Source organism: Dendrobates tinctorius, unplaced genomic scaffold, assembly GCF_039654945.1.
Source record: "Dendrobates tinctorius isolate UK_male_01 unplaced genomic scaffold, ASM3965494v1 ptg000138l, whole genome shotgun sequence".
Taxonomy (NCBI): Eukaryota; Metazoa; Chordata; class Amphibia; order Anura; family Dendrobatidae; genus Dendrobates; species Dendrobates tinctorius.
This window is the reverse complement of record NW_027361806.1, coordinates 23,487,195-23,507,197: the sequence shown is the minus strand read 5'-3', so window position 1 is coordinate 23,507,197 and position 20,003 is coordinate 23,487,195. Positions and strand designations below refer to the sequence as shown.

The following is a 20,003-nucleotide window of genomic DNA, read 5'->3' as shown; positions in this document are numbered from 1 at the left end:
TATTAATGACAAGTGACAGGTCCTCCTTAAAATTATTATAAAGAAAATGAATTTTGAAGTTATTCTGTGTTGAATATCTTTTTTAGTTAAATATTTAACATTTTAGGTAGATTTTAAAAAATAACAAAGCATTCTAAAATCAACAGTAACAGTTCCATTTCTCGCAAAATATTTGTTTCCCTTCCTAAAATAATCGAAATTCGATATTTTCTTCACTTCCTAAAATGTAAATTACTCGGACAAATTGTACAATGAGAACTCCACATAGAGACAAAGAAATAGAAAACAGACAGAACTTGACCCTGGACATAAATACTTTTATATATACAGTAATATTGCACTATTTTAAAACAACAATGCTACAAAAAAGAAAAGCACACAAAACGGAAACATTTACATTCCTTTTTTTTACTCCAAAAAAATAAAGATTTACTGTAGTTTATGTGTTAAAAGTCTATTTGCAAGGCAATACTGAATGTATGTGGCAAGGTGGTTTTGGAGAATATTATCAAAACTTTCACAAAACTAGCTTAAAAGAGAGTCCCCTAAAAAAAAATCACCCAAATTTGTTTTAGCAGTAAAAATTATTTGTATCAAATTTGTGTTGATTTTTTTGAAATTTGCTGAACTCGGGAAATTGGAACTATTTGCTTCACATAAATTGCCTTAAATTCTTGTCCCTCATTTTACATATGGTAGAAGATTGTATCATCCAGAGAAGGATAAGGTACAGAGGTGCAGGCCTCCACATGATGCCTTACAGCTGTCACATCACATGGTATGGCACAGCCAATCAGGAGGGACTGTCATAGTCAGTATGAAAGCAGAGGCAGGGAATGTAGCAGTCATTATATGGTGAATCTGGATAGTGAGAGGACGTCACAGCTCAGACAGAGAGGAAAAGTCATAAAACACTGAATAAACTGTACAGATAGTGTGTGACAGCTCAGCAGTGAAGGACGGCCGCCATCTGTTTACTGACAGCCAGATATGTAGAGGTCGGTCATTTTGACATTATGAAGGCTATGCTATTGCTAAAATGTGGTTGGATACTCTCCTAGATGACCTTAGAAAGTTACACATTTTTTTACGGCAATAGGAGGCTCTGGAATATTGTTGACATTTGCCGCCATACAAAATTTCCTGGAAAATTTCGTTGGTGTTGGCAAATTTGAATTTCAAAAGATTTGTTCATTTCTAGTAAATATCGAAATTTTAAAATGCCTGAAAAAAAAATTTTTTTAATGCACTTTTTTGATTCACAATAAATTTTTACTGAAATTTTTGAAAATATTCTCCTTAATGTTTAGTTACATTTTCTCAAGTTATCCTCAGAGGTTTCTCTTGATCATCACTCGTATATGATCTTCACGGGATTTCCTTCCCATTGCAATGGGAAATTCATCAAACACTTAATGAGCAGAAGGAGCCAAAAAGTTTTCCTGGCCATACAATAAACGTTACATGAAATTATCCTTTACAATGACGTTTCCAAGATTTACAGTCTACTATTTGGCATAAAATGAGGTCTGCATTGCCCGCCGCTCCATGAAATATATCAGTCTTGGCTTTTTGTTGATGGTCCACCATGAGATTATTTCACCGTTTTTAATAACTTCACTGATCGGTCTCCCATCGCCGTGTCACAGCATAGTCTGATAGATATCTGGAAACGCTCATTTACTTTCGATGAGTTCACATTTTTGTTCCATATCTGTTTTTGGGCAGATGCTGAAGGTGTTTGTTCGCGAGCTGCCAGGAGATTCGGAGACAGTAGCGACCTTCAGGGAGTTTTTGATGGAGCTAAATTCCCATGCGTGTAAACTAATGATTTCTACGCCGCAGCAGCGCCGGGCGATTCTGAATAGTTTTCTTAGAACAGTTTTCCGCAGAAGAATATAAACCCATGGGTCCAATATTTGATTCCAAGTGGCCATTCGGAGAGAAAAAAGTATTGTTTTGTGAGGGTCCTGGGATCCGTACATGTTTAATCCAATGTTGGCCATTGTAACCTGAAAAAAATGAAAAAAATGTTAATTAATTTTCTATTTTCAGTGCAAAGCAAAAAAAAAACAAAATGAAAATTTTAAAAAACATTTCTACATACAAAACCTTAGTTAGTGTGAAGCTGTCACTCAAACGTGGACCTCTCACTTTAGAAAGGTTGAGTTTCTGTCTATGACAAAATACCCATATAATACTACAAGCAAGGACAGCCGGCCATGGGGGGCAATTCATGGCAGTGCTCAGTGGCCTACAGCCAGAGAAGGTCCCGAAGTCTCATGCAGTTTGGAGTCTACAGAACCCTGCAAAGATACAACGTACTGGTCAAAAATCAGATGGTCCTGAATGGAGAATCAGGAGGCATGTGTGACCTCTGTGCCAGTCACTCCTGTGACCATGGGGAAATCAACGGCCCTGAGAACTCCTACCCCGTTCTGGTGATAATGAGCATCCCAGCAGAGGGTCCCAAGTGATCTGACATCCATCACCTACCGTAGGTAAGAGATGTCCATTTTGAAACAACCTCACTGGTGGCATAGTGACTATAGTGGGTGATTAACGGCCTATAACCTGTATTGTATGAGGACTTAGACCCACTGAGTCCACAAATGGACTCGCAAAGCACATATGTAAGATTTACTCATTGTAGGAACAGGACTACATGTGCATTTTTTTGGCAACATCATGAGGCCTAGTCAACATATTGAGTCCTAGACAACATCATGTGGCCTACTCAACATCTTGAGGCCTAGTTGACATCATGAGAACTAGTAAATGCCATGGGGCCTAGTCAGTGTCTTGAGGCCTAATCAACATCATGAGGCCTAATCAACTTCATAAGGCCTAGTCAACATCTAGAGGGTTAGTCAACATCGTGAGGCCATTCGAGATCATGAGGCTTAGTCAATGTAATGAGGCCTAGTCGACACTATGAGGCATAGTCAACGTCATGGGGTCTAGTTAACGTCTTCAGGCCTAGTCAACATCATGAGGCCTAGTCAACATCATGGGGCCTAGTCAACGTCTTGAAGCCTAGTCAACACCTTGAGGCCTAGTCAACATCTAGAGGGCTAGTCAACATCATGAGGCCGTTCGACATCATGAGGCCTAGTCAATGTTGTAAGGCCTAGTCGGCACTATGAGGCCTAGTCAACATCATGGGGGCTAGTTAACGTCTTGAGGCCTAGTCGACATCATGAGGCCTAGTCAACATCATGGGGCCTAGTCAACATCTTGAAGCCTAGTTGACACTTTGAGGCCTAGTCAACATCTAGAGGGCTAGTCAACATTGTGAGGCCATTCGACATCTTGAGGCCTAGTCACTTATTGTGAGGCCAAGTCAATGTCATGCAACATAGTCAACGTAATGGTGCCTAGCTGACACCATGAAATCTATTTATTATTGTCTGGGGTGTATATTACAGGAACAGAGAGGCCCATGAGCAAAAGAAAAACAACACCGGTTTCAGGAAAATAGCGGCATTTACACCAGGTAAAAAAGTTTACATCCTTACGTCAAGTGGCGGATCATGTGTAAGGCCTCTTTTCCGCGATATATTCGCTGCACAGAGATTCACATAATCTAATGTCCGTATCTCGGAGCGCACATCAGAGATACAGACAAGTATAATCGCCTCACATTTGTTATCCTTTATTTATGGGGGGTCAGATCTTATTACATTTTTATATATTTTTAATGATTATCCTTTGAAGGTCTGAGTCCACATTTATTGCCAGACATGGAAGATATTATGGTGAAACATGACGACCGGGCGACGCTGCCATGAGCCCGGCGCTCGCAAATGGTACGGAGGAGAACGCGCTTCCAGACCCTGAATTACTCACTACGGCACATCTAGATGTAAAGTGAAACCCATTTGTGGGAAGGGGTTAAATAACGCATCTGACCCTTTATTTATTCAGCACTTAGGTCTGGAAATACTTAATGGCTGAGATAAAGCTGCGGGCAAAAAAAAAATAATAATGAAACCTCCATCGTTGCCATTAGCGGAGAAGATGGATGAGAGGTTTTCTGAAAGACGTGGAAGGAAAACCTTTCAGTAGCGTGAACACGGCAGGTACGCGGCACATTACATGTATCCTGAATACTGTGGGATATAAATGTGGTTTCTATTTCTATCTAAGGCCTATTTTAACATTTTTTTTCTTATTTCTCTAGTATTTATCCATTTATTGTGGCATATGTCTATTTTTGCATCTATACGAGACCTATTTTTTAATTTTTATTATTTCTTTTTCCTTGTTTATTGCTGCATTATATTTTTTTCATATTACTTCTACTTTTCCGTGTCTATATTTATTTATTAATTGTTGCACATTTGTGATTTTGGTGTTTAGATTTTTTTTTTTAGCATGTAAAAAAACATAGTTTTCCTCCGGAAAGCCACAAGTGGCACAACATGTAAGTAATGCTCGTTTCACTGCATTATGTTAGAATTCAACAGTGATCTAAGTTCTGTACCTGCAAAATTGTGAGGTTGAAGATATTGTGTCTATGTCCCCATCTCCTTCATTTTGGCAGAATTTAGCAAAAAAAAAAAAGTATTTAAGTCAAGAGCCAACATCAGATCCGGGGCCTGGCCGGTAGATCCTCTGGTTTTCTTTTGGATAAATTAGATATTAAGTGTATTTTCCTTCTTGTAATTCAACGTCTCCATTTACAAAAATGACTACAAATATTAATCCCAGATAGAGATGGACGCTGTAAATCAATGAGGATTGAGTTTGTGAAGCCTTTGGAGGCGTTCTCCAAACCCGGCACCTTTCAACAATTTGCAACTTTCTTAACGCAACAGACTGTCAGAATAGAAAGAGTGGAGAAAGTTTTTTTTATCACTCCATGTAAATCGGATGATACTCGGACAAAACTCTGATCAGAATACTTGCTCTATTTTTCTCATATGTAAAAAAAAAATCTGTGGTGTGAATGAGGCCTGACTAGTGTTGAGCATTCCGATACCGCAAGTATCGGGTATCGGCCGATACTTGCTGTATCGGAATTCCGATACCGACTTCCGATATTTTTTCAATATCGGAATTCGGCATCGGAATCGGAAGTTCAGTTGATTGACGGCCTGACGTCATCATGATGCGCGGTGTGTGCGCATCATGATGCGCCGTCATTTCGGGCCTTCCGGGGGTCTCTGCCGGCCTGCCGGGGGGCTTTGCCGGCCTGCCGGGGGGCTGTGTGGACTGCCCGGGGTCTGTACCGGCCTGCCGGTGGTCTGTGCACCCTGTGGGGGTCTGTACCGGCCTGCCGGGGGGCTGTGCCGGCCTGCCGGTGGTCTGTGCACCCTGTGGGGGTCTGTACCGGCCTGCCGGGGGGCTGTGCCGGCCTGCCGGTGGTCTGTGCACCCTGTGGGGGTCTGTACCGGCCTGCCGGGGGGCTGTGCCGGCCTGCCGGGGGGCTGTGCTGATGTCCGGGGGTCTGTGCAAGCATCGTCCGATGGGACTACAAGTCCCATCGGGCGATGCCTGCTACCATGACAGTGATTGACACATTAGCCAATGATGGGACAGTAGTAGTCCCATCATCCGGCTAATGTGTTAAATGTTAAAAAAAAAAAATACTACATACATACTACATGCTACATACATACTACATGCTACATACATACTACATATATACTACATACATACTACATACATGCTACATACATGCTACATACATGCTGCATGCTACATACATACTACATACATACTACATGCATGCTACATGCATGCTACATACATACATGCATGCTACATACATACTACATGCATGCTACATACATACTACATGCATGCTACATACATACTACATGCTACATACATACCACATACATACTACATACATACTACATACATACTACATGCATGCTACATACTACATATATACTACATGCATGCTACATACATACTACATGCTACATACATACCACATACATGCTACATACATACTACATATATACTACATACATACTACATGCATACTACATGCATACTACATACATACTACATGCATGCTACATACATACTACATGCATGCTACATACATACTACATGCTACATACATACCACATACATACTACATACATACTACATACTACATATATACTACATGCATGCTACATACATACTACATGCTACATACATACTACATGCTACATACATACCACATATATACTACATACATACTACATACATACTACATGCTACATACATACTACATATATACTACATGCATGCTACATACATACTACATGCTACATACATACCACATACATACCACATACATGCTACATACATACTACATGCATACTACATGCATACTACATACATACTACATGCATACTACATACATACTACATGCTACATACATACCACATACATACTACATACATACTACATACATACTACATGCTACATACATACTACATATATACTACATGCATGCTACATACATACTACATGCTACATACATACCACATACATACCACATACATACTACATGCATACTACATGCATACTACATACATACTATATACATACTACATGCATGCTACATACATACTACATGCTACATACATACCACATACATACTACATACATACTACATGCTACATACATACTACATATATACTACATGCATGCTACATACATACTACATGCTACATACATACCACATACATACTACATACATACTACATATATACTACATGCATGCTACATACATACTACATATATACTACATGCATGCTACATACATACTACATATATACTACATGCATGCTACATACATACTGCATGCTACATACATACTACATACATACTACATATATACTACATACATACAATACATTCATACAATACATACATAGACATACAGTACATATAACATAGAGTAACATACTTACCAATACTTGTCACATTGTTCCCCGAAGCCATTGTCTTTTCCGGAATAAATATTAACATAACAAACCACAAAAATACTCACCCACGATCCGAAGCAGTCCACGAGTGTGTCCCACGACGATCTTGGGTAGAGAACTGCAGCATCAGATGATGCTGCCGTTCTCTACGGGCTGCAGGAATCCAATGACGGAAGGTAGGTATCCTTCCGCACTGTATTCCTCCGCCACTTAAAAAAAAAAAGTCCCTAGTCTCACTTTATGCCATTGCTGTGTGGGAATTTCCCACACAGCAATGGCATAAAGTGAGACTAGGGACTTTTTTTTTTTTTAAGTGGCGGAGGAATACAGTGCGGAAGGATACCTACCTTCCGTCATTGGATTCCTGCAGCCCGTAGAGAACGGCAGCATCAGCTGATGCTGCAGTTCTCTACCCAAGATCGTCGTGGGACACACTCGTGGACTGCTTCGGATCGTGGGTGAGTATTTTTGTGGTTTGTTATGTTAATATTTATTCCGGAAAAGACAATGGCTTCGGGGAACAATGTGACAAGTATTGGTAAGTATGTTACTCTATGTTATATGTACTGTATGTCTATGTATGTATTGTATGAATGTATTGTATGTATGTAGTATATATGTGGTATGTATGTAGCATGTAGTATGTATGTAGTATGTATGTAGCATGCATGTAGCATGCAGTATGTATGTAGCATGCATGTAGTATATATGTAGTATGTATGTAGCATGCATGTAGTATATATGTATGAATGTATGTAGCATGTAGTATGTATGTAGTATGTATGTGGTATGTATGTAGCATGTAGTATGTATGTAGTATGTATGTAGCATGCATGTAGTATGTATGTAGTATGTATGTAGTATATATGTAGTATGTATGTAGCATGTAGTATGTATGTAGCATGCATGTAGTATATATGTAGTATATATGTAGCATGTAGCATGTATGTAGTATGTATGTGGTATGTATGTAGCATGTAGTATGTATGTAGCATGCATGTAGTATATACGTAGTATGTATGTAGCATGTAGTATGTATGTAGCATGCATGTAGTATATATGTAGTATGTATGTAGCATGTAGTATGTATGTAGCATGCATGTAGTATATATGTAGTATGTATGTAGCATGTAGTATGTATGTAGCATGCAGTATGTATGTAGCATGCATGTAGTATATATGTAGCATGTATGTAGTATATATGTAGTATGTATGTTGCATGTAGTATTTATGTAGTATGAATGTAGCATGTATGTAGCATGTATGTAGTATGTAGTATGAATGTAGCATGTATGTAGTATGCATGTTGTATGTATGTAGCATGTAATTTTTTTTTTTTTTTTTTACATTCAACACATTAGCCGGATCATAGAATCATAGAATCATAGAATCATAGAATCGTAGAGTTGGAAGGGACCTCCTGGGCCATCTGGTCCAACCCCCTGCTGAAAGCAGGATTCGCTAAATCATCCCAGTCAGATGTCTGTCCAGCCTCTGTTTGAAGACTTCCATTGAAGGAGAACTCACCACTTCTCGTGGCAGCTTGTTCCACTCATTGATCACTCTAACTGTCAAAAAGTTTTTTCTAATATCTAATCTGTGTCTCTTCCCATTCAGTTTCATCCCATTGCTTCTAGTCTTTCCTTGTGCAAATGAGAATAAAGTTGATCCTTCTACAATGTGACAGCCCTTTAGATATTTGTAGACAGCTATTAAGTCTCCTCTCAGTCTTCTCTTTTGCAAACTAAACATTCCCAAATCCTGCAACCTTTCCTCATAAGACAGGGTTTGCAGACCGGTCACCATTCTGGTCGCTCTTTTCTGAACTTGCTCCAGTTTGTTGATGTCTTTTTTAAAATGTGGTGCCCAAAACTGGACACAATATTCCAGATGAGGTCTGACCAAAGAGGAGTAGAGGGAAATAATGACTTCACGTGATCTAGACTGTATGCTTCTGTTAATACATCCTAGAATTGCATTTGCCTTTTTTGCTGCTGCATCACACTGTTGACTCATATTCAGTCTGTGATCTATTAGTATACCCAAGTCTTTTTCACATGTGCTGTCACTTAGCCCTATTCCTCCCATTCTATATATGCTTTTTTCATTTATTACTGTCCCATCATTGGCTAATGTGTCAATCACTGTCATGGTAGCAGGCATCGCCCGATGGGACTTGTAGTCCCATCGGACGATGCCTGCACAGACCCCCGAAGCCTGCACAGACCACCGGCAGGCCGGCACAGCCCCCCGGCAGGCCGGCACAGCCCCCCGGAGCCTGCACAGACCACCGGCAGGCCGGCACAGCCCCCCGGCAGGCCGGCACAGCCCCCCGGAGCCTGCACAGCCCCCCGGCAGGCCGGCACAGCCCACCGGAGCCTGCACAGACCACCGGCAGGCCGGCACAGCCCCCCGGCAGGCCGGCACAGACCACCGGAGCCTGCACAGACCCCCTGGCAGGCCGGCACAGCCCCCCGAAAGGCCCGTACAGACCCCAGAGAGGCTGTACAAGGGCAGGAAAGGGTTTTTCTTATTCCGATACCGGAAGTCCCATAGACTTGAATGGGACTTCCGGTATCGGAATCGGCGATACCGATACTTTTTTTAAAGATCGGCCGATACCATCCGATACGATACTTTGAAGTATCGGACGGTATCGCTCAACTCTAGGCCTGACGCATCACGGAAGATTGCATCATCCAGTGATGACTCTGGCATAGAACTCCCCATAATTTTTTGCTGCCAGCACATCACATGGTACAGTGCAGGCTATCAGGAAGGACTATTGTAGCCACTATAAAAGCTGAGGAAAGAAAACCAGCAGCAAAAGTGTGATGAATCTGGATAGCGAGAAGACGTCACAGCTCAGGTATAGAGATCAGAAGAGAAAGGCATAAAACACTGAAGTTTTCCCAAATGACACAAACAGATAGTGTGTGTCACCTGGGGAAGCTCGGTGGCTACGCCAACATCTAATTGACGCCGTGTGCACATAACCTAAGGGGACGTTTGCACAGGACAGGACGTCATTTCATCTAGGAATATCTGTGACCAATCCTGAGCACAATCCACCTGAAAAAGGGCTTGTACACATACAGTTTTTTTTTTGTTTTTTTTTACAGTTTTTTTTCGGGCAGAGATGCTTCAAGAACTGAAGAGTAACTAGAAAATAAATGCAGGAGACAGCCGGGCGCCGCTGATAATGGCCGTCCAAGGAAGAGAGGATGCCGATCAGGCGCCTTTATTGGTGGTCTATCCCGGCTGCACGCTTCGACACTGAGTTGTTCTCTTCATCAGCACACGTGACTTCTTTTTCTAAGTGCACTAAGGGGAGGAGGTCTTGTGCCATTGAAGTAAGGAACAAGTTTGGGAGTAAAACAAGTCAACATCAAGAAACGTTTGTGTCCTCGGTGTTCACACGTTAATATCCTCACGTATAACTGTGTTTCCATAGTAAACACTTCCCGCTCCTCGTGTGTCGTGTGGGCGAGCACAGGACAGGATGCGTCACCAAACACGGTGATTTCCTGGTGGAAGAAGTAGAAACAACATTCTCTAAGTATTCTCCAAAGTGAGAGAAAGTGGGTAAGAGAAATGTAGAGTCCAGTAATCCGGCACAAATCCTGCTGATGCCACATGGGAAATAACAGCACAGGGGCCACTGGAAGCCTCCAGGGCCCCAATGCAAAGTCTATAGCTGGGCAGCCAAGTATTATATTATTTATGGTGCCTGGCTTCCTCAGTCTGCAGGGCAGCAAGGTGTTAGTCAGACAGGGTAGAGAAAGGCAGGACTGCAGCAGGAGACCATGCGTCAGCAGGAGGAGACCATGCATCAGCAGGAGGAGACCATTCATCAGCAAGAGGAGACCAAGAGACAGCAAGAGGAGACAATGCATCAGAAGGAGGAGACAATGCATCAGCAGGAGGAGACAATGCATCAGGAGGAGGAGACCATGCATCAGGAGGAGGAGACCATGCATCAGGAGGAGGAGACCATGCATCAGAAGGAGGAGACAATGCATCAGAAGGAGGAGACAATGCATCAGGAGGAGGAGACCATGCATCAGCAGGAGGAGACAATGAATCAGCAGGAGGAGACCATGCATCAGCAGGAGGATACCATGCATCAGGAGGAGGAGACCATGCATCAGGAGGAGGAGACCATGCATCAGGAGGAGGAGACCATGCATCAGCTGGAGGAGACAATGCATCAGCAGGAGGAGACCAAGAGACAGCAAGAGGAGACAATGCGTCATCAGGAGGGGACAATGCATGGCAGGAGGATACCATGCATCAGCAGGAGGAGACCATGTGTCATCAGGAGGGGACAATGCATCAGCAGAAGGGGACCATGCGTCAGCAGGAGGAGACAATGCATCAGCAGGAGGGGACCATGCATCAGCAGGAGGGGACCATGCATCAGTAGGAGGAGACAATGCATCAGCAAGAGGGGGCCATGCATCAGCAGGAGGAGAACATGCATCATTAGGAGGGGACAATGCATGGGCAGGAGGATACCATGCATCATCAGGAGGGGACAATGCATCGGCAGGAGGAGACCATGCATCAGCAGGAGGGGGCCATGCATCATCAGGAGGGGACAATGCATTGGCAGGAGGATACCATGCATCAGCAGGAGGGGACCATGCATCAGCAGGAGGAGACAATACATCAGTAGGAGGGGACCAAGAGACAGCAAGAGGAGACCATGTGTCAGCAGGAGGGGGCTATGCCGCAGCAGGAGACCATGCGTCAGCAGGAGGTGCTTATATTTGTGATCACAGGTTCTAAGTCAGCTGCTTAGCCCTGATAAAGTCACTCTTATAGTGATGTCACAGTGCCACAATGACCGATCAAGGCTCGAGATGAGTGAATAAAAGGCACCATGTAATACTTCCTTCATCCTGTGGTGGCGCTGCAGCAGAAATTAACACTTGCTACTAGATTTCTTTACTAATCAGTTGGGATCTTAGCAAAGGGACATCCTGTCAGGAGCTTATTTTTATGGCTCTAACAAACAGCAATTGTCTAACAGGAACATTCCCTTGAGATTATTTCTCAAGGAGCTCTACAGCTTTCCATTTTGAATTAAAAATGGCTTGGTATACATTTTTTCCAAAAAACGTATTGACTAAATACCCTGTATTTGCAATCATCTTATTACTAGCACTAGCTGACTACTGTTATATTTGTTACTGCAGGGTATTTTTACATGTTTGTCATTCTGTGTTTTATGTGTTTCAGTCAGTGGGTGGTGTGAACACTGTCCGACCGACCTGTTCACATTTGTGCATGTCACATGTGTTTTTAATCCATTATTTCCTTGCTTATGCATGGTTTGGGAGATTCCCACCCCTCTCTTGTGTGGCATGCACATAAAAAGCCATCTTACACCACGTGCCCACATCAGGAAGCACCTGTCTGATTCCTGCTCATTTAGGTACTGTTCACATGTTCAGGTTTTAAATACATTGGATAGGGACTGCTCCGTTAAGGGTTACTGTGACGAGGTGGAGTGGCTTGGTATACATTTTTTGCAAAAAACGTATCGACTAAATACCCTGTATTTGTTATCATCTTATTATCAGCACTAGCTGACTACTGTTATATTTTTTACTACAGAGTATTTTTGCACGTTTGTCATTCTGTGCTTTCTTTTTGTGCTTCAGCTTTCCATTTTGAATAGTAATGAATAACTACAACCTGGAACAGAGAAGGTTAGAGAACTGGTCAATCATTACAGGGTATGTATCATCAAAAATAAGCTATTGTTTAAAATTGTTTTTTGTGCACAATTTATTTTTTACTATTTTTTTATATATATTTTTTCAATAGCACGATTTATTTAAAAATATCTATGCAAATTATCTCCTCAGATAGGAAGAAGACTTCATTGTCACCTACTGGAAGTAGCAATCCAAAAAGTCAATATTGACCCTTTAACGAGCCACAAATCAGAAGGTCCATTTACAGAAACGTGTTTTGGGCTGTTTGCCCCTCGTCGGTGCAAAGCAAAAAGTGTCTGAATTCTTGTGATCTTTACTCTGACAACTAGGGGTATATTCTACTAGAGCTTCCTGCCCTTTCAGTAAGAGATATCAGCAGGCGCCTTATCAAGAGAGGAACAAATACAATGATTGATTACACCCTTGTACATAGCTGATAACACAGGATTTGATGTTCACAATAGGTCTTATCACAGCTCACCTCATCCTCCTCCTACACAATGACACCTCTATATACAGCTGATAACACAGGATCCAAAGTTTGCAATAGGTGATGTCACAGCTCACCTCATCCTCCTGTACAATGACTGATAATATCGCTATATACAGCTGATAACACAGAATCCACCCTTTACATTAGGTGTTGTAACAGCTCACCTCTTCCTCCTGTACAATGACTGATAATACCTCTATCTACAGTACATAACACAGGATCCACCATTCACAAAGCTTTGCACACGCTCATTACATGCTCTATACAACATATACGGACAGAGTTTGCTCATTGCAGCTAATGTACATGTGAATTTCCTGAAACAACAGGAAGTTAAAATCAGAACGCCTCAGTGGCCCAATGTGAAAATTGAAAGATTTCTATATTAATTTTTAATACAGATCGTGAAATAAAAATATAATTGGCAATCATTTTTTATAAATGTATTTAACATAAAACCCTGATTGAAACATTAGGTTATTTTCCCTTTAAGACAAAGTGCAAAGTGTTTTCCTCCGTGTTTTAGAACTTACCAGGAATGGAGTCCAGCAGATACACGAGACGCACATGATGGCCAGGAGCTGGATGATCATCTCTAGGTGGTGAGACCTCCCCTGCCGGTGTTGCTGGCTCTTCAGTTTGGATCTGAGTAATGTAATTCCAGTCATGGCGTTGCACACGAATGAGATGGCCAAAGAAAGGAGCCCGAGAGAGGAAAAGAACAGCAGATGGAACTGATCCATCCAATCCTCAATCTTCTCAGTCTTTAGAAAGCACCACGTCCTGGTGGCCTGGATGTGGTAGGACCTTAACGTCACAATCGGCAACAAAGCCACAAAGATGGCGAAGAGCCAGACGAAGGCCAAGATCATCTTAGCGTGTCTCGAAGTCATTTTGGTGGAGTGAAAGATGGGCTCGGTGACTCCGATACACCTCTCCACCGCCATCACGCTCCCAAGTAACAGCGGGCAGAGGCCGAAGAATACCATGCACATTCCGAAAATGCTGCACAGGACGTCCGCGTGATCGAACTTTGACCAGTCCCGATTGGAGGCGTAGATAAAGACAGCAATTGTCCCATTAATGAGATGGCCGAACAAGTCGGTGAAGACCAAGCCACTGGCAAACAGGAGGAAGGAAGCCTTGGACTTCTTCCTGAACCGCTGGTAGGCTTTCAAGAGGATGACGATGGCGAGACTGTTGGATGTGATCCCCACCGTCATGAACACTATGGAAAAGAACACCGATATCTTCAGGTCCCTGAGGTCCGTACTGTTTGGTGGGGACACCGCTCCGCTATAGAGCGCCACCTCCGTACTATTGTTCATTGTTGGAAGAGTGGATTAACGCATCTCCATAGAACGATGCGACCTGTAAGGAAGGAAGAGACAACAGAGGAGACAATGTGTTACATGTAAAGGACTGGAAGTACACGGCTACATTATCTATAGATCTGCTAAGCCACGCCCATGAAGATAAGCTCCACCCCCGAGTAAATACCTGCTGAACAAAAGGGCATTGGGAAAAGACAGACGGAATGGCGACTGGTTTTCTGAGCTTAAGGGAAATCCATCCATCTATCTGTTATCTATTATCTATCTATCATCTATCTATCATCTATCTATCATCTATCTATCTATAAAATAATGAAGCCGCATAAAAATACTAACTATGCAATAAAAGGTGTTAAATCGTCCTGGACATGAAACAATTTTGTCCAGTAGAGCATAATAAATTAGAGAGAGGTAGCACTCAAATAAATTATGCAATAAATTGGTCTTTTATTAGTGGCACCCCATGATTAAGGCTCACTGATCCTGAGAACCGGAGATCCCTATCTGTATGGGGGAGACGGGCGCCCATAATCTCCGCTCCATTCACCGTCTATGGGACTTTCGTTCAACTGAACGATGAGAGTCCAATTCCCGGGTTTCATCGCCCCGTTCTCAGGATCGGACCCCCAACGATCAGTAAGTTGTCCTCTATCCTATGAACAGGAAATAAATTCTTATAATCATCTGATGAGATAAATGTAAACTACAAAAACATTGTCAAATCCCCTCTAGAACCTTCTCCCAAAATTGGGAATTTCCTGTGGAATTATCTATCTGCCGCGCTTCCCTGCAGAACCTTCCATTCTCAGAGACGCGTGTTTACTCCTAATCCTGGAGCAATTGGGAAACATCCTAAAAGACTTTCATAATAATCTTTCCATTCCGGTGCCAACAGCTTCATGCCAAGACGGCGCAGCAGAGCTGAGTTTGCCTTGTGATACCACGATGTGTTTCTATCCATATGAGCAGCAGAGGTTAACAGTGAAATGACACATTGGGCTCTGCTACATCTGCTGCAACTATCGACGATTGACAGGAAGCCTATGGAATGAGACGAAGCGCGAGTCAGATCCGCTCTGCCCCGATCTGTACTTCTACGTATATCATATATTAATGTCTCACGGTCCTCACTCATTAGATATATTGTAAGGATCATAGGGATCAATATCAATAATATCATTCAAGAAATCCAAACCCAAGGAAAACTGCCGGAAAAGTCGGAATCGAGAAGAAACCGATTCAGAAACATAGTGTGCTTCAACTCCCATAATAAAAGAGGTCTGAGAATCCAAAATCACATGCCGCCCTCCTGCCTATATATAGAGCGGCCCGAACGCTGACACGTCTGCCTTATTTACAGAACATCCAGACTGTTGGAGCCGATTCACACCGGACTTAGAAGGAAGCACCGGAATGGAGCCACATTAGGAATCAGAGGAGAAAATTAGCAGTTGATCAGTGGTCAGATCTGATTAAAATACAATTACCAGGGAAAATTAGCAGGAAATCTAAAGGGGCTATTAAAGTCTTGTTTTATTACACAGAAAATTCAGTCTATGGCTTGTGTCTGGTCCTGGAATCCCATTGCAGTTGCAGTACCGGACATAGCCTATGGACTGAAGTGGCGCTGTTTCTGGAGAAAAAAATCCTTGGTCCTAATTCATTGTTTCAGGGTTTTTTTAAAGTCACTTTTCATTTCTTTTCTTGCAGAATTTGTTGAGATTTTTGTGCCAAAATATTCAAAATGGTGCACGCGGTTTAAGAATATTGCGCAAAAACTCTCTTTATTTCTGTCTTTTACAGCCCTTTTAGAGCAAAAAGTTGCATGACTTGCGAGAATGTCACAAAATTTCCACAATAATTTAAGACGTACATAAAGAAGTTACTTGGTTGGGGAAGAGCGCATTTGCTCCAAAATGTTGTGACTTTTTCAAAAGTCATATCAGATGAGTTGGCTACAAACATAAGAAAACTAAAGCATCTCCCACAATGGCGAACATGGAAAAGCACAAGTCAAAAGATGAATAAGGGGCAAGTCAAAAACACCAAAAAGTAGACATAAAAGACGCAAATGCAAAGATGAACTGAGCCCCTTGTTTTATGCAATTGTTATTTATGCTATTGTCCTATTTAATTATTAAAAGAGTGCAAAGTTTCATTTTACTGTTTTGCACCAAATCACGTAGTTGTCACGTAACATTTTGGTAAAAGTATCAAAGTTCATTTCTCATAAAGTTTTACGACTTCTCAGAACCCTCCTGAATTGTTGTCTTTTTCTCATTGATTTCAAAGTGGGAAAAACAGCAGCAAAAAAACATGAAAAGTCTGTAACTGAAAATTCTACTTTGAGGAAGTTCTAGAAACTTTTCCCAGAATGTATTGAATTAAAAATTCTGAATTTAGTAAGGACTTGACCTATAATGAACCCTCCGGGCTGCTGCCAATGCCATGTTTGCTCTGTACGTGCTACAGTAGATATTGGAGAAGATGAACAATTGCTTAGAATACAATTACCTAACATAAATACTGTTGGAGCCGGGCAGAGCCATGTGCACACAGCCTGTAAATGGCATCGGCAGCCTTCCTGCACTAGAGAGCCTCGAGCCGCCTGTGTGCTGCCACATGTTGCGGCCTTATGACTGCTGTATATTCTCCCCTGGTGGGATTGTTCCCGGCGGGGCATGCTAAGGGCAGATGATGGCCCCATACACTTGTTTCAATCCTTTGTCACCTGGAGATTGTAAAGATCAGTCTTATCCATGAGCCATAAGAGTTTGCTTTTCTTCCATACTGGGGGTCCATGCCGCCCCCCGAAGAGATCCAGTAACGAGAACCAGATATTGTCAGTAAGATTAATCCTAAAATGCTACATGCAAGACTCTGGAGGCTGCACACAAGACCTCACATACAAGACTCTGGAGGCTGCACACAAGACCTCACATACAAGACTCTGGAGGCTGCACACAAGACCTCACATACAAGACTCTGGAGGCTGCATACAAGACCTCACATACAAGACTATAGAGGCTGCACACATGACCTCACATACAAGACTCTGGAGGCTGCACACAAGACCTCACATACAAGACTCTGGAGGCTGCACACATGACCACACATACAAGACTCTGGAGGCTGTACACAAGACCTCACATACAAGACTCTGGAGGCTGCACACAAGACCTCACATACAAGACTCTGGAGGCTGTACACAAGACCTCACACACAAGACTATGGAGGCTGCACACAAGACCTCACACACAAGACTATGGAGGCTGCACACAAGACCTCACATACAAGACTCTGGAGGCTGCACACAAGACCTCACATACAAGACTGGAGGCTGCACGCAAGACCTCACACACAAGACTCCGGAGGCTGCACACAAGACCTCACATACAAGACTATGGAGGCTGCACACAAGACCTCACACACAAGACTATGGAGGCTGCACACAAGACCTCACACACAAGACTATGGAGGCTGCACACAAGACCTCACACACAAGACTATGGAGGCTGCACACAAGACCTCACATACAAGACTGGAGGCTGCACGCAAGACCTCACACACAAGACTCCGGAGGCTGCACACAAGACCTCACATACAAGACTATGGAGGCTGCACACAAGACCTCACACACAAGACTATGGAGGCTGCACACAAGACCTCACATACAAGACTCTGCAGGCTGCACACAAGACCTCACATACAAGACTCTGGAGGCTGCATGCAAGACCTCACATACAAGACTATGGAGGCTGCACGCAAGATCTCACATACAAGACTCTGGAGGCTGCACGCAAGACCTCACACACAAGACTATGGAGGCTGCACACAAGACCTCACACACAAGACTCTGGAGGCTGCACACAAGACCTCACACACAAGACTATGGAGGCTGCACACAAGACCTCACATACAAGACTCTGGAGGCTGCACACAAGACCTCACATACAAGACTCTGGAGGCTGCACACAAGACCTCACATACAAGACTCTGGAGGCTGCACACAAGACCTCACACACAAGACTATGGAGGCTGCACACAAGACCTCACATACAAGACTATGGAGGCTGCACACAAGACCTCACATACAAGACTCTGGAGGCTGCACACAAGACCTCACACACAAGACTATGGAGGCTGCACACAAGACCTCACACACAAGACTATGGAGGCTGCACACAAGACCTCACATACAAGACTCTGGAGGCTGCACACAAGACCTCACATACAAGACTCTGGAGGCTGCACACAAGACCTCACATACAAGACCTCACCTCTAAGTTTCAATGTAGCAATCAGAAATGTTGGACAACACGACATAAAGTCTGATACATTGTTTCCTTATAGATTCTTCCCGGGACAGAACTCCCATAAAACAGCACAAGGCGCCTCGGACAGACGTAGAATACACCGGACTAGTAAATAGGGTGAAACATTAGGGAATCCTACCTAGAATACTCGGCTTAGTAAATTTTAGATATTTTGGTGCAACTTTTTAAATTAAAGGGGAACTCCAATTAAAAGTTGTTTTTTTAAAAAAAAAAAAACACCATACAAACCTCATATCAGAATTACACTAAATGTATGAGGTTCCCATTCCTGAGACTTTGTGTAATGTATATATATGCCAGGCGGGCAAACATGGAAGGACCATGATGGGTACACAGATGCCCCAAGGGACCTGGATTTAGAGGAATCATTGAGGAGAGCGCTATGGGGTCACTTCTTGTTAATGTCTTCCTCCCTTTACGTTTAATGACAGCGATCGATACAGATGATTATACAGTGGAAGGGGCAATATATACAGAATGTAGAAGGGTTCACCATACCTGTCCTGGTGTCACCAGTCACAGCGCCCACCATCCTGGACCTGGCTTATTCTGCATGGCACCTCCTGAAGTGAAGGAGCTAAAGTCCTCAGTAATGATCCCCATTAATCCTGGGACTTGTCTCATATCCCCCTGTGTGGAGTCTGGGGGTCTGGACCTGGGCATCCAGGGGGTATGAGCCAGCAGGGCGTGCGCAGGACCATCCAGCAGCAGCCAGGTTCTCACTATGAACAGAACATCAATGTGGTTCTCCAGGAGCTCGTCCAACCCCTCCCACACGAATTAACCATTGTGAGACGTGGAAAAGACACACACACTATTCCCATCCACAGCTCCTGTCCAGGCTGTCTGTATATAGCGTATCTCGCATGGAGGCGAGGGGTATACATTGCCAGAGTAAAGGGGGTAAAGAGGACAAACAAGTCATGCACCTACCCTAGTCCAGAATCTCAGGGGATGCAGATGGCGGGGGGCGGCATTCCAATCTATATGTACGTCCATCCGTACAGAATGCGACATGAAAGTGTTAACTACGAATGTAGCAGCGCTGAGATTGTTATTCACCTCCACAGAGTTGTATCACTTATACACTGTGTTAAAGGGTTAAAAGCTTTGTAATTCATGCATACGCACTGATATGACAGAGATGACATGGCGCTATAAATGCGGTTTTGCGCCTT

General features: G+C 43.0%; 1 protein-coding gene across 1 annotated transcript; it reads right to left on the bottom strand.

The window, feature by feature from the left end:
* Positions 1 to 296: 296 nt before the first annotated feature.
* Positions 297 to 19,536, bottom strand: PTGFR (prostaglandin F receptor). The gene is made up of 3 exons (XM_073544866.1): positions 19,324 to 19,536; positions 13,688 to 14,525; positions 297 to 2,012 (listed from the first exon to the last, which is right to left on the bottom strand). The coding sequence occupies exons 2-3, from the start codon at positions 14,480 to 14,482 to the stop codon at positions 1,677 to 1,679; spliced, it is 1,131 nt and encodes a 376-aa protein (XP_073400967.1). The 5' UTR covers positions 14,483 to 14,525; positions 19,324 to 19,536; the 3' UTR covers positions 297 to 1,676.
* Positions 19,537 to 20,003: the final 467 nt, after the last annotated feature.

Coding starts and splice junctions, on each gene's coding strand:
- PTGFR (XM_073544866.1), bottom strand. CDS start 14,482: ATGAACAATAGTACGGAGGTGGCGCTCTATAGCGGAGCGGTGTCCCCA. Junction 2,013..13,687: donor TCTGCTGGACTCCATTCCTG/GTAAGTTCTAAA, acceptor CATTTTTTTCAG/GTTACAATGGCCAACATTGG.